This window comes from Anser cygnoides, chromosome 1, assembly GCF_040182565.1.
Source record: "Anser cygnoides isolate HZ-2024a breed goose chromosome 1, Taihu_goose_T2T_genome, whole genome shotgun sequence".
NCBI classification, from domain to species: domain Eukaryota; kingdom Metazoa; phylum Chordata; class Aves; order Anseriformes; family Anatidae; genus Anser; species Anser cygnoides.
In genome coordinates, this window is record NC_089873.1 from 10139096 (window position 1) to 10163074 (window position 23979).

The window sequence follows — 23979 nt, forward strand, 5'->3', positions numbered from 1 at the left end:
ACCTCAGTCAACACGACTTTGCAGGGTCTCTTTAGACCACTTTACCTTAAAGAATGTAAAGAGAATCATATAATGGTTTGGGTTGGAAGGGACCTTAAAGATCACCCAGTTCCAACCCCCTGCCATCGGCAGGGACACCTCCCACTAGACCAGGTTGCTCAAAGTCCCATCCAGCCTGGCCTTGAACCCTCCCAGGGTTGGGGCATCCCCAGCTTATCTGGGCAACCTGTTCCAGGGCCTCACTACCCTCAGGGTAAAGAACTTCTTCCTTATATCTAATCTAAATCTACCCTCTTTCAGTGAAAAGCCATTCCCCCTTGTCCTACCACTATATTTCCTGACAAAGAGTCCCTCCCTAGCTTTCGTATAGGCCCCCTTTAGGTACAGGAAGGCCACTAAAAGGTCTCCCCAGAGCCTTCTCTTTTCCAGGCTGAGAACCTCCAAGTCCCTCAGCCTGTCTTCATAGGAGAGGTGCTCCAGCCCCTTGATCATCTTCATGGCCCTCCTCTGGAATTGCTCCACTAAGTTCATGTCCTTCTTGTGCTGGAGCCCCTGAGCTGAATGCAGCACTCTAGGTGGGGTCATATGAGAGCCAACCAGAGGGGGAGAATCAACTCCCTCACCCTGCTGGCCACTCTGCTTTTGATGCAGCCCAGGATACAGTTGTCTTTCTGGGCTGCAGGCTCACATTGCCAGCTCATGTTGAGCTTCTCATCCACCAGCACCCCAGGTCCTTCTCCTGAGGGCTGCTTTCAATCCATTCTCCACCCAACCTGTATTTGTATTTGGGATTGCCCTGTTCCAGGTGCAGGACCTTGCACTTAGTCTTGTTGACGAGGTTTGCACGGACCCACCTCTCAGGCCTGTCCAGGTCCCTCTGGATGGCATCCCTTCCTCCAGCGTGTCGACTGCAACACTCTGCCTGGTGTTGTCTACAGACTTGTTCACAGTGCTCTCAATCCCACTGTCCAAGTCTCCAACAAAGGTGTTAAATAATGCTGGTCCCAGTAATAAACATTTGAGGAATATATTGTGATTTCTGAGCATGGTATGTTAATGTATGCAACCTTTACATCTTTTTACTATTTCATTTGCCTATCCCAAGTGAAAAAGTACTTTCAAGTTGGGTTTTTGGTGGGCTGTCAAGTCAGATCAATGGATGAGTTTATGATAATATGTATTAGATGGCTGCATTTCTAATAAATTTATTTTCTGAATGTGAAGTCAGTAACAAGTACTTAAAACAGTAACTTACCTGCTGAAGTTGGTAACATAGAAAATTTGTTGAGAAATTACAAATTATGTGGGTTTTTTTGCTTGTTTGTTTTTGTTTCAGTACTGCAAATTAGGTGCTGATCATTATGTTAGAAAACTAGGAGTAGGTTGAAGAAGACTTTAACATTCGCCAAAATTATGTTTTCAAATAATATCAGTCAATAAGTACTTTTTTTTTTTTTCTATTTTTTTGATAACCAACGTATTTGGCCAGAAAAATAATGTGATTTGGAAATTGTACTGTGGCGAGTTCTGTTAAAAATACTATTGTTTTTAGAAATCAAGTTCCCTGTCTGAGAGGCAAATCCCATCACATGATGCGTTCACTCCTCTTCATGGTATCAAAAGATAGGATAACACCTGATTGTACCAAGGCAATATGAATTATGCTCCAAGTAACATAACCAGAGTCCTCCCTTCTGGAAGAAACAAGGAGATCTAACAAAAGGGAATATTAGTTTGATTATTTTATATTAGACATGAGGCACTATTGCAGGATTTTCCAGGAAGATCAAGCTTAATTTTACAAAATGTCTCTTCTGAAGCTTTTTTTTTTTTTTTGTCAAATTCTTATCAGAAAACTTAAGTAGACAGATTTTTTGATGTTCTTGTTAAAAATACTATTTTTTATGTTCAAAGAAAAAGTTTTCATCATGTACTAGTCTCAATCCTGTCCAGTCATTTTTGTTTTCTGTAAAGATGAGAAAGCATGTGGCACTCCAGACAAATCTAAGATACATATACTTGATTCTGTCTCTGATTGCAACACATTTTTATTGTAAATTAATTGATGATTTCCAATTATCTCTTGATATATTATGAGGTACTCACATGCCTATATTTCACCTTTGTTTCTCTTATGTTTTATTTGTTCCTACTGTCTTTAGCTTTCTTGTGTTCTTGGATTTTGAAGAACACTTAGATAAAGTTTAGAAAGCGTAACAGATTAATGCAAAAAGAAAATGCGTAGATATCCACTTTTAGGTATTTTTAAAAATAGAACACCCTGAAATACAAAACAGAACTGAATGAATGAAAAAGGAATAGCTAATTTTAAACACACCTCTCTACCGCCCGCCTCTCCCCTCAAAAAAAAAAAAAAAAAATTCCACCTACCCCTTTTTTGCTCCTTGGAAAAGTAATTCAAGCAAAACGAAAAAAAAAAGATTTCTGAATTTTATTAAATTTTTTTAATGTTTACTGTGCTTTACATCAAATATTCTAGATACGATTTTTTCCCAAGAGAGCATATGATAGAAATGGAAAAATAAAGAACAATTTAAGTATTGCACACTGATACCATTTGGATGGTTAAAGGTTAAAGGGTAAAGGTTCTGATACAGTAAAATCCCTGGAATGACCCTTGGAAAATCTCCCACAGACCTCAATTTTATTTTGAGATCTACCATTCTTTGAAATAAATGTGAGTTAAATATTGAAATATTTTTAAAGATTTGGGCCTCAAATTAAGATTGTAGGTATCATAAAGCCATTTTTTCTTCAAATGTTCATTTTTCAGTAATATTTTAATCTATAATTTCTTCAAACAGATGTCAAGGAACAAACTATCTTTGCTCATGATTTACAGATCTTTTTCCTGATAAACTTTTAATTACATGTGCAGTAGTAGTTAGGTGTTCTAACACTATGTTATGACATATAATTTTGTGAATATAAAACAGTTGTCTCTCGACCCAAATACATGAAGTTTACCATATGTACATGAACACATTACAATGTGGTGAGTTGGAAATGTAATTACAACACATCAGCTATATTATGTAAGTGCCCTTATTACTGCCTTCTCATGTTTTTTGAAGAATAATCGTGTACTAATGTTGAATAACTTGGTAGAAATTAGTATATTGTAAATTGACATCATAATTCTGATGTGTGACATTAGTGACAAAACACAGACCAGGGAGCCAGAAGAAGGAAGAAGAGGCTTGTCTGTAGTCATTTTTTTTGTGGGCACAGGTAGAAACAGTTTACTCAACCAGTCTTCTTCCAGTCTCTTCCTTTTTTTTTTTTTTTTTAACAAACTGAATATGTCTATTTATTCTATAAAGAGAATGACCTTTTTAAAATCATGAGTTCCTCTGCAAAATAAAATTTCTGCAACAGAATGTAATCTTGCTAATTATAAATAATTTTAAAAACTGACGACTTTTTTTACATCACGGTTTTCTTTTAAAGGAGTTCTGATTTAATCTGAAAACTAATTTGAGTTTTTAAAGCAGTTTAAAGCAGTTTAAAGCAGTTCCTGTCACTTATTTTAATATAAGAGTTTTAAAAGTGAGGAACTGAAAGAATAAATTGTTTCTAAAGCAAAAACTTCTAATGAAAAATAGTTGCATGCTGTATTGTCATTGGAACTGTAGAAATGTCTCTGGAAAAGTATGAATTCATTCTACATTAGATCATATTTATAATTGGTACAAGTTAAAGAGATTGCATTTGTTGTTTCTAAATAGTCAACACCAGCCTGTAGCATTTATAAGTCTTTTCGTTCATCATGTCTCAAGAAGATTCTTCCATCAGTGCATATATATCACAGCTAAATTTGTCAAGTATTAAAAACTCTGAATAGGCAAACTTTCAGAAAAGAAACGCCATTAAATTGTTCAGAAATGCCCAGTATTTCAACATGAACCAAAGTACTTCCCGCTTCACCAGCAAAAGTGTGCTTTTCTCTTATTGACTTAAATGCATTTTTCATCTCTAAGAGTTGATACATGATACACATATGTATGATACTTAGCAATATTCTTGACTCAGTATTTTGTTATTCTAAAAATCTTATGTTTAATCATATGTTTACAGGGTTGGCAATGATGATGTCTTTGTGTGTGTGATACATACATGCTAACCCTGTCCAAAACAGATTACATTTAAGAACAGATGCAGCTAATGACAATGTCTGAGTTCTCAGGCTGCATAAAAAAGGGAAAAAAATGCACCAAGACTAAAGATTGTTTATTGTTTGTTATTGCATGTTATTGTTATTGCATGCATGTGACCTCAAAACATGAAGTGCAGAATAATTTTTTCATGACGAATCACAGGAAAGATAATTCTACACATAAAAATAGTAGAAAACATATTTGTATCTTAGTAGTCTTAAAAAGAAAGCTGGATTTTCTTATTGCATTTATTACTAGTGATAAAGGAAGTCTCTAATTACTGTAGAACTTTTTCTTCTCATTACTGTACAAATAACATTTTTTCAAACCACTGTTTCCTGTTACTAATAGCAGTGATGCTATGTCATACACTGAGATTCAACAACAACAGGGCAGGCAATAACAATACTCATTTCCATCTCTTCTTGGTTGGTCATTGGATGCTACACATTGGATTCAGACATAATGGTACCATTACAGATTAGAAGGAGAATGTCTAAGGTTGTTCCTTGCCCAATTGTTGCCTATCTTTTTCTGATCTTAACTATTTTGTTGATGCTTTTGTCTCTACAAGTCATTTTACCACTTCATCTCTCTATGGAGAACTAAGACCTTAGAGATTCACTTTCACTACCTGGGCACAGTTAGTCCATCAACTCCTAGGAGACCTTCTGAGCTTGAACAATGTTTGAATTTTCTAGAAGCTAGTCCAAATTGATCCCAGTGTATGCAATTGGACATGTGTTTATAAATAATGGACATACTGGAAATAAAATAATGATTAATTATCATTGCTGAAATTGTAATGGGGGGGCATATTTCTAGATGCAAAAATAACTTGGGTTTTAATGGATTGTGTTTTGGTTTGGTTATGTTTTTTTTTAAATATTCTAATAAATGTCCCTTAAATATTTTTTTCTTCAGTAGAGGGAACAAATATATAAATACAAGATACAAAAAAAAAATCTGCCATTATGGGCTGAAGAATATCCAAGTGTACCTTTTTCTTAAAGAGTGCTAAAGTGTTGAAGTAGTGGTGACTTCCCAAATTTATTTGGAGTATTATTGGAGTTTTGTCCAATATGATTATGATTAATCACAGCTTAATCATTAGAGTTGTCCTTAGAAATATTTATTATCAAATTTAATTTTTAAATGCTATGTTTTTGTTCTGATATCAGGATTTTGGGTTTATCAGATTGGGTACACTATTGGTAAGGATAAATGTGATTTATATTCAGGATATTACCTGAGTTTGCAAAGCAGGTAATAAATAATTTCTGTGAAATGGAGGTTACTTAACAAAATATTAATGACTAGAATAGTGTACTATTATTATTAACGTTAGCATTTTAATGGATAATTATATGCACAGTGACATGCCTGTAGGCAACAATAGGTATTTTACATTAAAATCAAATAATTAAAAACAAAAACAAAAAACAAAAAACAACTGAATGGTTCTTTAAAAAACAACCTGTCAATAACAAATATTTTGTTTATGATAATTTGCCATTAAATGTAATTTTAGTGTGAATAAACATTTGAAAATACTTATAATTGACAGAAACTGAGAAAATTGTAAACGTACCTTCAAATTATAATTAGCACTGTCATGATTTTCTTAGTGTATTTATTCCTTTTTTTTTTTTCTTTTTTCTTTTAACTCAATATATTGCTAAGGAAGCTGATAAATCAAAGCTTTAAATAGAAGGTTAGACCTACTTCAGAAATTATTGACTTAGATTAGCAAAGTTGACAAATACCACCATGTGTATTATTGAGGGCATAAAAAATATGAACATCACATCATATCATTAAAATCAGAAGACTTTGGGATGCTTGTTCTCAAATTACTATTGGATACAGGGACACTTCATAAGATTGTCAGCTAAGATGACGGCTAAGATGACCTGTCCTTTGGAGAGTGAGCTAATTTGTTAGCAGAATCATGATATTCTTTCACAAAATATTGCATTTCACATCTGGGAGAAACTGGGAGGAGGCATTTCATAGCTGGGATGAGGGAAACTCTGATGTGGAAATATTTGCTGTAGGCTATTCTTGGTATTTTTGTTATCCAAAGAAGGAGATAGATGTACTTGTCATTCAGAGTGGTATAAAAGGATCTTTAAACTCGGAGAAAGACTAAGTGTATTTAGTTAGGAATAAGAAGGAAACTATTGGTTGTGATATTCAGTTGCATGTGCCTGCCTTTTCTTCTTTATTTCCTTTGATCAGTAGCTGACCATTTTGCTTTTAACCCTTCAATTACACTTCCCTAGCAGCAGCTTACCGCTGCATTACAAATTTCCTGAGAAACTTCTTTTTTTTAATGAGATGTTCAGAAAATGGTTGTACAGTACTGAACTGAAGATATGGGGACTTTCCAGATTGTATTAACTCATGCTTTAGTACTCCGTGTATTCCACTGCATGTTGCAATGCATAACATTCAAATTGAGAAAATGAAACCATAGCTCCAAATTTTGTAAGATTCACATATTTCTAGGGAATTGTAAAAGATTAAATGAAAAAAAAAAAAAAAAAAAAAGAGCAAGCCCCAGAAATACTGCAGGATGATGTTTGGCAAGCTATATTTTTATCTAGAAATGTGTAGGCAGTTTTGAAGCATAAGTAATTAATTATTAATTTAAATTAACCCACAAAAAAAAATGTCCCATGTATATATGAACAATTATAGATTATAATTAGATAGGATTCTGAAAACAGTTAACTACAGTATTTGTTTGTATTTACAAACAAAAGATAATCTTACAACTAATGAAACTGGTTGCTGATGTGGACAGTCATGTAAAGCATAGCTAAATGTCAAAACTCAGAATTTAAGGATCTTTTTGTATTGCTTTAATAGCTTTGCAAAACAGAATTCATGTTCAGTCATTTATGGTTTAATATAATTTGATTTAGAATATTTTTTTCATCTGAGACGTTAGCTCATCTTTTAGAAAAAAAAAAAGACACGTATTTAATTGCCTGGAGACATTAAGAATGTATATATAAGTATATACACATGCATATGTATTTATTTTTTTAGGAAAAGGAGGATGACAAATCAGACACATCAAGCTCTCAGCAACAGAAAAGTCCACAAGGTCTGAGTGACACCGGGTATTCTTCTGATGGGATATCAAGTTCACTTGGTGAAATTCCAAGTCATATCCCCAGTGATGAAAAGGATTTACTCAAAGAATCTAGTAAAAAAGACACTATTTCACAAGAAAGTCCACCGAGCCCCTCGGATCTAGCTAAATTGGAAAGTACTGTCCTGTCTATTTTGGAAGCTCAGGCAAGTACACTTTCTGATGAAAAATCTGTGAAGAAAAAAGAACTTTATGAAACATACAGTGAACAGACAAAGGATCAGCATAAAACAAAGCCTTTGCCAGTCACTCCAGAATCTTACAGTTCAGATGAGGAAGACTTAGAAGCTATTCAAGAAGGTGAAGGAACCATTGTAGAAGATGGCAAAGGAAGCGCTTCCTCCCAAGCTGAATACAAGGAAGGAGACGGAGGAGATGACATACCAGCAAGAAGGCAACGCTATGATTCTGTGGAAGATAGCAGTGAGAGCGAAAACTCACCTGTCCCAAGGAGAAAAAGAAGAGCTAGTGTTGGTTCTTCAAGCAGTGATGAGTACAAACGAGATGACAGTCAGGGATCGGGTGATGAGGAAGACTTCATTAGAAAACAAATTATAGAGATGAGTGCTGATGAAGATGCCTCAGGTTCTGAAGATGATGAGTTCATTAGAAATCAGCTCAAAGAGATCAGTGTAACTGAAAGCCAAAAAAAAGAAGACGTGAAAAGCAAAGCCAAAGGAACTGCTGGAAAACATAGAAGAATGGCACGGAAAAGTAGTGCAGGCTATGATGAGGATGCAGGAAGACGACATTCATGGCATGATGATGATGATGAGACTTTTGATGAAAGTCCAGAACCAAAATACAGGGAAACTAAAAGTCAAGACAGTGAGGAACTTGCTGTAACGGGAGGAGGAGGTCTTCGGCGTTTCAAAACAATAGAATTAAATAGTACAATAACAAACAAATATTCTGAAGCTTCTGAACAACAGAAAGGTATCTTATATTTTGATGAAGAACCTGAGCTAGAGATGGAGAGTCTTACAGATTCACCAGAAGATAGATCTAGAGGAGAAGGGTCTTCTAGTTTACATGCTTCGAGTTTCACACCAGGTACATCTCCCACTTCAGTGTCATCACTTGATGAAGACAGCGACAGCAGTCCTAGTCACAAAAAACTGGGAGGGGAGAGCAAGCAACAGCGCAAAGCTAGGCATAGGTCACATGGTCCTCTTCTCCCAACTATTGAAGATTCTTCAGAAGAAGAAGAACTACGGGAAGAGGAAGAATTGCTAAAGGAACAGGAGAAACAGCGTGAGTTAGAACAGCAACAAAGAAAAAGTTCTAGCAAGAAATCTAGAAAGGACAAGGACGAGCTGAGAGCTCAGAGAAGAAGGGAACGTCCAAAGACTCCTCCAAGTAATCTTTCTCCCATTGAAGATGCATCTCCAACAGAAGAATTACGACAGGCAGCAGAAATGGAAGAGCTTCACAGATCTTCCTGTTCTGAATATTCACCTAGTATTGAGTCAGATCCTGAAGGATTCGAAATTAGCCCAGAAAAGATAATAGAAGTTCAAAAAGTTTACAAGTTGCCTACTGCTGTCTCTCTATACTCACCAACAGATGAACAACCAATTGGAGTTCCAAAAGAAGAAAGCGGTCAAAAGACATTGAAAAGTGCTGAAGAGGTATATGAGGAAATGATACATAAGACCCATAAGGCCAAGCCATTTCAAATTGCAAATGAAAAAGATGAGGTGTTTGAAAAAGAATCATTATATGGTGGAATGCTAATAGAGGATTATATTTATGAATCTTTAGTAGAGGATACTTACAATGGAACTATTGATACTAATCTTGTAATGAGACAAGATGAGAGTAATGAGTATATACAGCAGAGAGGAAAAGAGAAAAAAATAAGAGCTTCAGAACAGATCTATGAAGAACCACAGAAAATTACTGATCTACAGGAAGACTACTATAGTGTAGAGCCTTTACATTCAATTGTGCCTCAAGAAGATATTGTTTCTAGCTCTTTTATTATTCCAGAAAGTCATGAAATAGTTGTATTAGACAGCACAGTGAACTCCACTACTGAGGAGAAGCAGTTGTTAGATGCAGAAGCTGCTTATGAAGAGCTTATGAAAAGACAGAGAATGCAGCTAACCCCCGGGTCCAGTCCAACACAGCCAACTTCAGGTTTTGTTCCTACATCTGATACAAAGATATCTAGTGTTGGAGAAATAGTGGATAGTACATCTTTAACATCAAGCACTACTTCAGCAATCTCAGATGTATCATCTCTCAGTAGTACAGCACTTTCTATTCCAGATGTTAAAATAACTCAGCATTTTACAGCAGAGGAAATTGAAGATGAATACTTAACAGATTATGCCAGAGAAATTCAAGAAATAATTTCTCATGAAACATCAATGTTGACATACTCTGAAACATCAGAAGGTGCTGCATCAGTTTTACCCTCTGATACAGCTTCCTTAACATCATCTACATCTTCGGTTTGTACCACAGATAGTTCATCACCTATAGATAGTGCAACCACAGGTTATGTAGATACAGCAGATGCTGTAAGTAAACTAGCAGATTCTGAAGATGTCAGGATAATAGCCCAAATTCCCTTAATATCTACAAAAGAGTACTCTGAGGTGAGCATGCCTTATGAATCTGTTGCTGGAGCCACTAAAAAGCCAGCTATAGCCTCAGATATGGAGAGTGTGGATCAAGCTGCAATTTGTTTGCCTGAAATTGCACCTTCATTGGTGTCTACTACAGTTATAAAACCCCAACAATATGCAACTGATACCATTACATTTGATACCTCCAAAGCAGAAAAGGTTGCAGCTAGAAAAATGAAAAGTACAGTAGAGGCTGGCATTGTCAAAATTCATCATGAAGATTTAAACAGAGAATTGAGCGTTGATATGACAAGGATTAATTTGACTGGTGCTACATCTGAGCAACCACCCACATGTATAGTATCAGTTCAAGTTAAAGAGCCTGCATCAGAAACATCTTCTGTACCTACTCCCAGTGTTGTAAGTAAGACCAGCATGGTCTCTGTGCCTTCCTCAGCTCCTGCTCCAACATCCAAAGTATTTTCACTTTTTAGAAGCTCTTCTTTGGATTCTCCTGCACAACCTTCTCCACCCCCACCTCCTCCTCCTCCGCCACCACCTCCTCCACCATTACCTCCACCTATTTTACCCAAACCAGCCATTTATCCCAAAAAGAAGTCACAGATTAAGACTCCAGTGGCAACAGCACCCACAATGGTACCTTCAGTCACAAGTGTTGCAACACTGGAGTCCACAGCTGTTTTAAAGAATCATGTGGTACCTATCACAAAAACATTCACCCCAACACCACCTCCTGTACCACCCAAACCATCCTCCATTCCAGCAGGGCTCATTTTCAGTCACAGGCCCACTGAGGTAACAAAACCTCCAATTGCTCCTAAACCAGCAGTTCCTCCACTCCCAATAGCTGTTCATAAGCCAGCAGAAACACAGGCGAAACCAGTAGGTTTGTCATTGACTTCAACTATGACTCTGAATTTGGTCTCTTCAGCTGAATACAAAATAGCATCTCCCACATCCCCTTTGTCTCCACACTCTAACAAATCATCACCAAGGTTGACAAAACCCTCACAGGAAACCTATGTTGTCATCACATTGCCATCTGAGCCTGGAACTCCTACAGAAGTTATCACTAGTCAGGCTGTTACCAGCTGGCCTTTAGAAGCACCTTCTAAAGAACAGATTCCCCAGCCTATGCAACCAATTTTCACTCCATCCATGAAAGCTATGGAAATTCCAAGTATGGCAGATCCGAGTATGTATATTTCAGGTGCTTTGCAAACTATCCCTGTCACAACACAATCAACTTTTGAAAAAGTACCTAGTTCAAAATCAGAAGCAGTAACAACAGAGGTAGCCATGACTACGGTGTCTGTAGCGAAGGGCCCATTGCCCAGTGTTGGTTTAGGTAGCGTCGCTATTACAATACCTCCAGAACCAATACATATAGTAGATCAACCCAGGTATAGAGAGAATGGAAGATTCCATCCTTTGGGTGATGTCATTGATCTTCGCACTTTAACTAAGATGGATATTGAAATGAGAGACAGCTGTATGGATCTGTCTGCTGTTTCCATGGATGTGAGAAGGCTAATGCCAGCAAGTGACACATGCGGGCGGCCAGTAAGTACTGTCCAGCCAGCTATAATAAATCTTAGCACTGCATGTGTTGCAGATCCTTCTCTGTCTGTAGTCACTGAGACAGTAACTGTCATGACCTGCACTGCCACTGTAAGCTACACTACCAGTACAGACAGCCTTGTGGATCTGGGACATGCAATGACAACTCCACTGCAGCTAACAACATCAAAACATTTTGAGCCTGCATACAGAATAACAGACAGCCAGGCGTTCTCTGCAAGTAGAGATGAAGTGCCAATAAATTTATCCCTAGGTACTTCAACACATGCAGTGACATGGGCTACTACAAAGCCTGTTACTGTACCACCTGTTGGTGTTACAAATGGTTGGACTGATCTCTCGACTTCTCAGGAGCCAGTGGAGAGTGGAGCAGTTGACCTTAGCACTACAAAATCCCACAGAACAATAGTAACAATGGATGAAACTACTTCAGGTGTCGTAACTACAGTAATAGAAGATGATGAAAAGCCTGTGGATCTCACTGCAGGGAGAAGAGCTGTCTGCTGTGATATGGTTTATAAATTACCATTTGGTAGGAGCTGTACAGCACAGCAGCCTCCAACTACGCTTCCTGAAGATCGCTTTGGTTACAGAGATGACCATTATCAGTATGATCGTTCAGGGTCATATGGCTACCGAGGAATGGGAGGTATGAAACCATCTATGTCTGACACAAATTTATCAGAAGCTGGACTGTTTGCATACAAAAGCAAGAATAGCTTTGATTATCGAGTTGGGGCAACTGATGCAGCAGTAGATCTTACTTCTGGAAGAGTTACTACAGGTCAGTATGACACAGCAGCAGATCTTTCTTTGAAATATAATTTTGATGTTCCTCACCTCATTTCAGGATGATTTTTAAATTTATTTTTATTTTTCCCCCCCTTCTGTTGTTTTGTTTTCTTTTGGACAGTGTGAGAAATTATTCTGGATTACACGTGTATTTCATTTCTTCATTTTACATATATGTTTTGCACAGAGGTGCCTGCATGTGCCTGCATGTTCAGAAATGCTTCCTTCACATCTAAAGTAGATCAGTTACCTGAAGATTTGCATGCAGTTTCCCCTTCCCATTTAATTCATCAAGATGGGATGACTTTCAGAATCCACAAAGCATCATTCTTTTGTGGGACTGGACTGTAATTTTGCCCTGTAATTTCAGGTGAGGTTATGGATTACTCAAGCAAGACCACTGGTCCTTACCCAGAGACTCGGCAGGTAATTTCTGGCATCGGGATAAGTACACCACAGTATTCCCAAGCAAGAATGGTATCATCTCTGGGTTCCCCATTCGGCGTTGGAAGTGTTTTGAGATCATCCAATGGTGTCGTTTATTCTTCAGTAGCAACTCCCATCCCATCCACATTTGCCATCACTACACAACCCGGTTCTATTTTCAGTACAAGTGTCAGAGATTTACCTACTCTCCAAACAATTGACTCAGTGCCCTCTTTATCAACTTTGCAACAGAATCAACCTCTCCCAAGGTCGTACAGTTTCTTGACAACAGTGGCAACTGAAAAAGATGCAATTACTGCCCTTGATATTGAGACAGGCTTGCCACCTCTTACTCTAGAAACTATTGCCACTGAGCCAACTAACTTAATACCTGCAACAGCATCTGAAGTTTATACAGATGTAATCGAAGATGAGGTTGCTCTTCTCATTGCCCCTGAAGAAGGCAAACAGCAACAGCTTGATTTGGAGCGTGAACTTCTTGAGCTTGAGAAAATTAAGCAACAGCGCTTTGCTGAAGAGCTGGAATGGGAACGTCAGGAAATTCAAAGATTCAGGGAACAGGAGAAATTTATGGTACAAAAAAAGCTTGAGGAGTTGCAATCCATGAAACATCATCTCTTATTTCAGCAAGAGGAGGAACGGCAAGCTCAGTTTATGATGAGGCAAGAGACTTTAGCGCAGCAACAGTTGCAACTTGAACAATTCCAACAACTTCAACAACAGCTCCATCAACAGTTAGAGGAACAAAAAATTCGTCAAATATATCAATATGGTTATGACCCTTCAGGAACTGGCTCACCACAAACAACCACAGATCAAGCACTTTTGGAAGGACAGTATGCAACCACAGAAAATGGCCAGTTTTGGCCTACTGATGATGTAACCACTACAGCTTCAGGAGTGCTGGGTATTGAAATTCCACAAAGCCAAACATGGTATACAGTTCAGTCAGATGGCATTACCCAATATATACCTAGGTCTGGTATCCTAAGCTCTGTTTCAGAAATGTCTCTTAAGGATATTGATGTTAGAGAGGAGAAGCAATTGAAAAAGAGAAGTTCTATGCCAAAATTACGTGGTCCATATGAGGAGCTGGATGAGACTCTGGAAGATGAGCCCAGGTGTTTCAAAAAGATAGTAGACAGTGGAGTGCAAACTGATGATGAAGACGGAGCAGACAGAGGTTACACAAACAGGAGACGGAGAACTAAAAAGAGTGTTGATACAAGTGTTCAGACAGATGATGAAGATCAAGATGAATGGGACCTTTCTAGCAGATCCAGAAGAAAGCCTCGTGTAGGGAAATACAGTGAGAGTACCACTGAGGCAGACAAAGCTAAACAGTTCTCCAAAGTATCTAGTATTGCAGTTCAGACAGTAGCAGAGATTTCAGTACAAACAGAACCTGTAGGAACTATAAGAACACCTTCAATCAGGGCCCGATTGGATGCTAAGGTTGAAATCATAAAGCACATTTCAGCTCCAGAAAAGACATATAAAGGAGAAAGTTTGGGATGTCAAACAGAGACAGAGTCAGATACTCAAAGTCCCCAATATCTGTCAGCTTCATCCCCCCAGAAAGATAAAAAACGCCCTACACCATTAGAAATAGGCTACTCAGCCCACCTTCGTCCAGACTCTACACTGCAGGTAGTCCCTTCCCCTCCCAAATCTCCCAAAGTTCTCTATTCACCCATTTCACCTGTTTCACCAAGCAAAGTTATAGAGTCAGCATTTGTACCCTATGAAAAACCCATCAGTGATGACATCAGCCCTCAGAAGATGCTGCATGCTGACATTGCCAAGGTTCCTCCATCAAGCCCAAAGGCGGCAAAGATGATGCAACGCTCTATGTCTGATCCTAAGCCCCTGAGTCCCACAGCAGAAGACAGTTCCAGAGCTCAGTTTCAGTACACTGAGGGTTTCATGGTAAGAAGTATTTGCTTACTTTTTTTTTTCTTTTTTTTTTTTTTTCAGTATGCAGTTGTACAGCTGACTATCAGTACAGCATGAGATCTGACACACCCATCAGAAATTCCTATGTATGCAGCCTTTTTGCACATCTTACTGAAAAGTCACAAGAAATAATCTGCTGTCTAAAGCAAGGGTCTGTTGATTCACCGTTTTGTCTGGAAAAAGAGGAATCCAAATTACAGTCTTAGTGAGATTCAGAAGAGAAAAAAAATACAACACACAACAAATCCTTATTCAGAATTTGGATGGCACTTTACATTTTATATCGTAGTTAATTGGCAATAAAACAGCTACTACCAATTCTTCAGAAAATTAAAAACATTTTCTTCTCTAGTAATATAACACCCAGCTCTTGTGGCACACTCTGTAGTGTATTTGCATTGGAATTACTGCATATACCTCCTGAGAGGCAGCTGAAAGCAGATTTGCAGTTGCATGATTCAGCTGTCATTTTTGATCCTTGTGGTTTTTTTTTTTTTGTTTTTTTTTTTTGGCCATTTATGATTCTGTGGATAATCTTGTGTCCCAGTCTGTACATACATCTTTTATCTCTTCCAAAGTGAAAGGTTTCAGACCACAAATCCATTTTTTGCTGTTTTGTTTTGGATAGGGAGGATTATCAAGAAGTTATACAAGTGCTGGGGGCTGTTTCTGACAGGGCTAGAGGAAGGATGCTGGATTTAGCTGGGATAGAGGAAGTTTTGAATAATAAAGGACTAACATCACCAGGATTTAAATGTGCTATTTCTGCAGTATTCCTTTTCCTTGAGAAGTAAGATTTTTGATTTGGGAATCAATCCATTATTTATGAATGAAAGGAAGTAGTCTTGGTGGAAAAACAAACAAACAAAAAAAAACCAACAACAACAACCAAACAAATAAAAAAAACCCACCACACTATTTAACATGTTCTTGGCTGTCCATTTGTCTGAGTCTATTCCCTTCTGTCAGCTGCAGGCTCAGTATCTTATTTGTGAGAGCTCTAGGAGGGCTGCCATTCAAATTCTTTAGTAATTTTTACTTTTTATGTTCAGTTATATTTGAATACATAAGTATATTTTCTAGTACAGACTGGATAGAATAAAGCGGGTTTGTCCCTGTTTGATATTTTGTGGTGACTTTCAGCTATGGGATTGTCTGATTATACCCTTCAAGACCCCTATTGTAAGCAGTTTCTGCAGCCTTACATATTTATACAGACATTAACTACTTTCTATGCTGTTACTGCTTGAAAACCATTCTTTGAAGTTTGAAGGGAAAACAGTAGTCATGGCATTGGTACTCCATATCAACTCCATATCCCTATTGCAGGATTAACAGCGTGAGAAACAGTAACACAAATACTCATTTCATATAGAGGCCTTGGAACAGCATCTTAAAGAACGTTGTTCACAGGTTAGAAAATGTTGGGTTGTACTAGATTTTGGAAAGTAGGTATTAATATTGTGGAATAACTGGCATTGCAGTGAAACTATTACTGATAACAAATGTTCACTTATTTTATAGATACATATATATTTAATATGAATTGTATAGTTTGTATGATGGTGGATGATAAATTCTATGAGGCACTGATTGTTTAAAGGCCTTTACATTAGAGCTTGAACACATGCAGTATTTATTAATCAAGACATAGAAACAAAGGGCTTGTATGTCACTGTTCATTACTTACTCATATGGTTATTACAGTTTTGCCCTGATCGCAAACAGTAATGAGATATGCTGTTCTTATTAGTACGCAGCCATCAAGCAGAAATAGTCCATGTCTCAAAGCAATTGTACTCTAACTGAAAGAGGTGGACTTTTTACAGATTTTTTTATAGAATTTGAAGTGCAAGTAGACAAACACAAGGAAAGTAAAAATCTTCCATAGTTTAAAGTGGGCTGCACTAACTGTGTCATGTGGCATATGGTGGGGAAGCTGCTTTGCAAACCTCCCGTGACCATCATGGCAGCTTTCAGCCCTGATGTTATGTAAAGCATTAAGCATTTTTTTGCCCCTTTTTTTTCTGATACAGGTTCTTACGTTCAGTTAGCTTTGTCTGGGATCAGATGAAAAATAAAGGAGCAGAAGAGATACATGATAAACAAGAGAATACATAGAAAGAAAGTTTCAGAGAGTAATCTAATGACATCATCAGAATCTGAAAATATTGGGATAATTTGCTTTGGAAGTTTGTCAGTTTCAGTTCTCAGTTACTCAGTACAGTTATGGTAGGAAACAGGGATCTTCAGTTTCCATAAGACTTACAGTATTCTCTCCAGCAGAACTACATTTTTTGATACCGAGAACCTGGTTTTAAGACTCTAACATCTTGGCAGACAGTGATTTCTTCCATTGTGCCTTAATACCCTCCCTGAGAAGTTCCTCCTGAGAGTTAGTGTACATGCAGTGGCACTGTTGACAAAGTGTATAGTCTGTTGACATTTTCACAGAATCACAGAATCAGAAATTTTTTCAGCTGCAGATTTGTGTTGTTGCGACAACATACTGTTGTTGTACTTGAGTTTAAATACAAGATCATTTTTGGATTATCCTACTAGTTCTGAAACTACAAGGTTTCATCAACATTGAAATATATTAGGGACTGCAACTTTTTGTTCATTCTTTGTACAGTGTCTGTAGCAGTTAAAGTTCTCGTGTAAATGTTTACCTTTTTGTGCCTCCTAACTGGAGAGCACCGAATCGCCTAATTGTAAAAGGAAAAGGTAGAGGGGATCAGATACATCATTCAGAACAATGAAGTTTAGTTCAGAAAAACTTGTCAAACAATTCACTCAGAATAAGAGGGCAATGTTGAATGTAAAGGTAAAAAATGGAAATGAAAGATTGATCTTTCACTACCTTTGGGAAATGGTGTGTGTACAGGAATATTTTTTGCATGGATCCTATCACATTTTTAATAGTTCTTGTGTCAGGGTTATGTCTTTGTCTCCATGTATAAATGCTGCAGGTGAAAAGGGTGTTCATATGTTCATGTGCATGTTTCACAGGCTTCATTTTATGACAGTTTATCAAAAATGTTTATCCGTATGCAATCAATGAGCCTAAAAGGGTAGGAATAAAATTGGTCTTAAAATCCTTTCTAAAGATTACAGTGAAATGACGTTTTGTCCTCCAGTTAATACACTTTCATCATTCATGTCCTTCTTCCATTTAAAAATGCATTTATTATAACATATCAGGAAAGAGAATACGGAGACTGTGAATAAGATGATGAAATGATATCCCTGCTTTTTACAACTGCTGTTGTAAATATAACTTTATGTTCTTTAATTTGCCTTTTGTAGGAAATTATTACAATGTTTTATCCAATCTAGTATAAGTGAAAGGCTGAAAAATAATCTGCCTGCTAATCATGTAATTACAAGTATCAAAAAATATTGCTTTCAGTGACAGCACAGTTAATGTTGAGATAGCAAGTTATATGTTTACATTACATTTTCCATTACTGTCCATAGTAGTTATTGCCTCTATTGCCATGAACATAGAATGAGCATAGGTGATACCTTCCTACTAATCTGAAGTAAAAGCATTTCTTTCCATTTTATTTCCTCTGATGGTTCTTGTATAATGTGCAGTTCTGTGAGTAATCAAGTGTAGCTGTGTCAAGGAAAAATTGTGCGATATAGGTTGCCAGCATGAAAAAAGACTCATGGAAGACACCCATCTAGAATTGTTACTATTCAAAAATACCTATTATTCCTCCTTGGGAAGCTTTGTGCCACTTGAACTCCAAGTGGAAATGACCTTCTTGGTGCTGCCTTTGATAGGCTGTCCAGCAGCCCTGTATGGTAGGATTCCACGGAGTGTGATGCCATAAAAGTGGTTTCCATGGGGGCACTAGGAAGTCTTAGTAGAGTTTGGAAGCAGTGATTCAAATTTATCTATTCAGCAGCAGCAACAACAACAACAACAAACTAAAAAAAGTGAGTACCTGACTAGTTTAATAAAAAAATAGCTTTATACCAGTGCATCACAGATCAAGTCATATGCCAGTCACAGTCAACTTCAGCACTTGTACATGTTGTATATGTATAATCAAAGATGGAAGTTGTCTGCCTTTTGCCTTTGGATGTAAAATGCCTGCTCAGCTAAACTGAAGCAAATGGCAGAAGATCTTGCACATGAACTGTCACACTCATACAACATCTACAGCTTAAGCAGTGCATAAAGCCTCAGAAGAAGTGTTTGTATTAGTGAAACTAATGCAAAGACACATCTGTCAACAGCCTGCCAGCTTCAGGGTAGAAACTCTGTATTTAAGCATCCACAGTTTGAGCAAATTCTATCAATCTATTTATTAAGAGAGTTACCAAAGACATTTCTTGGATTTTTCGTCCGATGTTAGGTGCTGCTACTGTAGGGCAAATATAATTCAAATCTGTATGCTATGCTAAAAAAAGACAATGATTTCAAGAAAAATCTCCAAAGATTGATTATTTATGTAGGTAAAAAAATTACAGAACTTCACCTATTGACCTAGTCAGAGCAGAAATGTTTTTTAATACCAATTTTAAGTGTAATTTTTTAAAATGTTGAATTTAAAAGTAATAAGAACAAAGCACAGTAATCTGTGTTTTATCTTCTATAGTATTGTACTGATAATTAATTTCAATAACACAAAGTGACAGATCTAAAAGTGTTGCCTCAGATACATAGCACCTGTTATTATGTGTACGTAATAAGTAGAAAAGTAAATTACAGAAAATATTGTTCTCTGTAATCTATCACTGTCATCAGTTTAAAATCAAGTTAGTGGAATTTACCTTATTAACATCCATGTTGTACCGTGACATTTCCGCCTTGATCATGAAACTGTAATTGCAACATAATTCCTCATTTTCATCAGTAACATTACATAATGTTTTGGATAGATTCTTACTGTACGTTACTTTTAGATGAACTGTATCTATTTTTAATAGTGCTGTTAGCATTCCATGCTTGATATTACTTTATGTTTTTAACTACAAGGAGTGTGTTTTCATCTGTTTTCTTCTTTAAAACTGAAGGTTAGGACCTCAGTGATTTGGGCTGTCCTTTCCTACATCAGATGTGCTGTACATCTGGGCACTGGAGAGGGGAAACAAAGTAGTGGCTCCCAGTAGAATTAAAACCTTCTGTATATCATATTTATGATGCTTTGCTTGTCTTTTTGGACTAAACTGATAACCAGATCTGTATGATATTGAAGAAAGTTCTGCTTGGGTAATGAACAGAGATAAAGCATTGGGATAATTGCATGGTTTTGGGTTGGGTGTTTCTGTTTGTTTGCCTTCCTCAGAAGCAGGGACTAGGTTCATTTCTTAGTGTTGTTCCAGAATTTCAGGTAACAGAATTTCTGCTATTACCAGGACATAGGTGTTTCCGTTGGTTTCTTGTTGTAGTTATGCTTCTTGGGTGGTAGTTTGTTATAGCTCTTGTATTTATTGTAAAATACTTAGAAGTTATTTGTGGTCTGTGAGATATGTGGTCACGTGATTGCAGCTGCAGAAGGCTTCATTCAGTGACTTTTAATTTTCCAGTATAGTCCCATGATTTGGTCTGGAAAAAGGAAGAATATTTTTTTCTCCTTGAAATTTACCTTTAAATATAACATGGCCATCACCTCATGCAGAAACAGCAGTTATTTGGGTTTAAGTATAGCAGTGTGTTGTGTGAGGAACTGGCTTTGGTAATGATGTAAGAGTAACCTAGATTTAAAGAGCAAGCTTTTTTTTTTTTTTTTGTTGGTTGTTTTTTTTTTTTTTCCTTTGCTTCCAGGAAATCTAAGTGACATCTGTGGGCTGTGGTTTAACAAAACTCTTCCTCAGGCACTGGTGACAACTGGTCCTTCATTTTGGCTGTGCATACACCAGTCTTAAAGCATAGTCTGGAAGTGGCCTGATTTGCATGGTTTGTATGGTTTGCATGCAGTTCATCAACTGCTCACCTGGGTCAGCTTAACAGTGTGTTAACAGTTAGCAACAGGCTAAGTCACTGGTTCTGGATAGGCACGCAGTGTAGTTTTCTACATCCCTAAAGTGTGCCCTGTAGCTTGTGTATGAAGCTGATTCATTGCTTATGGTCAGATCATATTTTGAGATTGAATTTAGGCCAGAGAAGGTGTAGATGTACCCAGTGAATTCTTTTTGTGCTTGAATATCAAGTCAAATGCTAGTGAGCCTAGTTGGGCTCATGCGAGCTGCAGAAAAATATGTATAAGCCTGGCTTTCTTTATCCTATTATCCCTTACATCCCACTCTTCTCCCCTCTCATCCCTCCTTTACTTTTGCTGAAGAAAGAGAAGAGATTAATAATTTACTAGATATGCACCATTTGCATTCTCTCAACCATGAAGGTAGTAGAGAGATAGAGCACTGGTTCTTCCTATCAGTTCTTCATGGACATAAAACAGACATACACTCTCTCATCATTCCTCTGCTATTGAACCAAATTGACAAATAAATTGTAGAAACACATGATGACAGATTTTTTTTCTTCCTCACTTCCTTGGACAGATATAGTGTTCAAAAGATCCTAAATCTCTCAGTAGTTTATGTGCTCATTTTACAAAAGTGACCTTTAACACCTGAAGAAGGATTAATTACTTTTCTTAATGGGACTTAGGCTCCGTTAGCACTTGAATTACTTTCAAAAGGGTTTCCTGCTTCATATTCATATAACTAATCTTTCTTCACATTCAGATATTCTTTAAAAAGGCATTTTTAAAGTAGCAGTGTCAGTCCGATACAGCAATGTACAGGGGGACAAAGGCCACTGATTCTTGCATTCCCTGCACACCACTTCTCCTCTGCATTTCAAAAAAAAATATAAAATAAATTGCCTGAAACTGATTTGAAAAGTTAGGATCTCACTCACATCTAAAGACAATTCTTGATCATCTTTTATTCCTATGCAATTAGTAAAATATCTATCTTCTCCTTTAACTACAAGTTTTTAGCTAGATTTATGATAACTTTTTCCACTGAAGTTTTGATGTATTTACAGTTTAGAAATCTGTTAACATTTCAAGCTACTGCTTTCTGTGCTCTATTTGAAATCCTTTGGAATAACCTCTGTGTGACTCAAATAAGCCATCTTCTTTTTTCCATCTGTCTCATCTTCAAAACAGAAAAACTACCCACATTTGGTCAACATATCCTATAAACATTATTTTCTAAAGAGCATTTAACTGGGTCACTCTGAATTGTCTGTTACTTTTAAATTAGTTGATTTCAAGTCTTTTCTATTTAATGAAGGGACACTCATTCATAATAGAAAATTATTATGACATTCAATCTCTTGCTTTTCAAATAGGATCTTTCACAATCTGTAATACAGCCTGAGATTTATGGCAGAGTTGACAAAGAGCCTAGGTTTTCTGTCACGTGGGCCTTTTCTCATGTGCTGACAGTTCATCCATCTCCCCATTAGCCAGCTCTCATTTACACATTGAAAAAGCACCCATGGCCACAAATCCCAATCCTCAATCTTTTGTCTTCCATAAAAAACAAAGAATGAAAGTACAGTAATCTCTTAGCACTCATTTCCAGCTGACTTTTTTATATACCCACGTTTCCATTGTAGGAGTTCTTTGAGTTTTGGGTGTGGTGAAAGACCAATACAGTGTTTCCTGCTTTAAAATAATGAATACAACATACAAATATATATAGCAGAATCAAGCAGGCATGGATGAATGACAGAAGAATGTATAACTGACCTACTTCAACTCTGTTTTGCCTCAGACTTTTTTCTTTTATCAAGACATGGAATACAGTAGTTTATCCGAATAAATAGGATGAGGGTAAAAAATTACTAGTGTAATTCATTGCTTGTCTAGATGGCCAGGGAATAACCTGACTGAATTCAAGAGAGTTTCTCTCAAATGTTCTGCTGACAAGTTTGACTTCCTGCATTTCATTCTGTTGACTCTTATGAGCAGTTTTAACAGAAGCTCAGGAAAATTATAGTGTACTGAGAAAATGAATATACATCCTCAGGAAGGACTGTTTAGCAAAAGACCAGCATCTACAAAAGCTACCTACAAAGGAAGCACTGAGTGTGCTATATTAGCAAATCATTTGGTATACTAAATGCAGAACAACAGATCCCATCAGCTGATGATAAAGCCCCTACAAGTATACCTTATGCAGCTGGGGAGTCTAACACTGGAATTGTTTTGTATTGCGGTTTGATGTTGTCCAAACAGTCATTGGTTTGGACTGGTCTCCCCTACTGGGATTTGAGCACATTTGAGATACACTTAGAACAGAGCTTCCTATTTAGTTTTCTCCATAAGAAATCTAGCTGGCATGCACAAAATCCTCCCTGCAAAATATACTAATGTGCAATAACTGGAGAAAACCAAGGAGTTTGTTCTTGTCAAAGTATTAGCCTAATGCCTTATTTAATTCCAACACTTATTACTGTTGCATCATTAAGATATTTTTAAAAAATATTGTCTTGATTAGCCAAATGTGATTAAATGTTACTTCGAAAAAAAAAATGTTTCTTATATGTCCTATTTGAAGATAGCTAAAAACAAAACAAACAAAAAAAAACATTTAGAGCACTAAAAAGATGTTTGCTACCTTAAAACTTTTAGGAAATTCCTTTAACACAAATCGATGAATTTAAAATTGTCTTTGGTTTTTGTTTTGTTTTGTTTAAGAAACCATGCATGTTTTACCAGTACTGAGAACATTATTCTGTGTAATCAACTCATTAGAATTTAAAGGGGTACATGTGATTAAATTCTGATAGCTGTGGATATTTTCTCCAGGGACATGCTTGTCTGTGATTAATTTATCTGTAGCATATGAGCTACTGAAAATCTCAAACCTCTGCATTGTCCCCTAAATATATATATATATAGTATATGTATATGCAAAGCAATATATGCTTTGCATGTATGCCCCTATGATCACCCCAAAAAGTAAAAATGTGGAAGAATGAAATGAGGCTAGTCCATAATGTCTTGGATACATGTGTGTTGTTAATACTCATTGCTGCATTATTAACTTCATAAATCATCAAACAGAGCTCTGAAGTTTTACATTTCGTCTCTAGAAATACTGGCTAGGTCAGATTTTGGGTTGCCATAGTGCTTCACATAGCCATGTGGCCTAAGAACATCTCATAGGTATTTTTTGAAATTAATAAGGCTTGCCTATTTCAGACCTAAACTTGAAAGCTCTTTATGCTTTTATTTTGACATTGATTTTTTGAATCAGTGATTTCCTATTGAAGGGAATTTGTTAAGAT

At 36.8% G+C, this 23979-nt stretch overlaps 1 protein-coding gene across 13 annotated transcripts in view; it reads left to right on the top strand.

Moving 5' to 3' along the window:
- The window catches only part of PCLO (piccolo presynaptic cytomatrix protein), a 370143-nt gene that overhangs the window by 167241 nt on the left and 178923 nt on the right, over window positions 1–23979 (top strand). For all 13 annotated transcript variants that reach the window (XR_007162849.2, XR_007162848.2, XR_010826476.1 and 10 more), the window contains exons 5-6: window positions 7236–12303; window positions 12682–14687. Coding sequence is in view for 9 of the 13 variants with exons in the window: in XM_048062711.2 (XP_047918668.2) it covers window positions 7236–12303; window positions 12682–14687 (7074 nt within the window). In the remaining 4 variants the exon portion in view is untranslated. The remainder of the gene's footprint in view (window positions 1–7235; window positions 12304–12681; window positions 14688–23979) is intronic.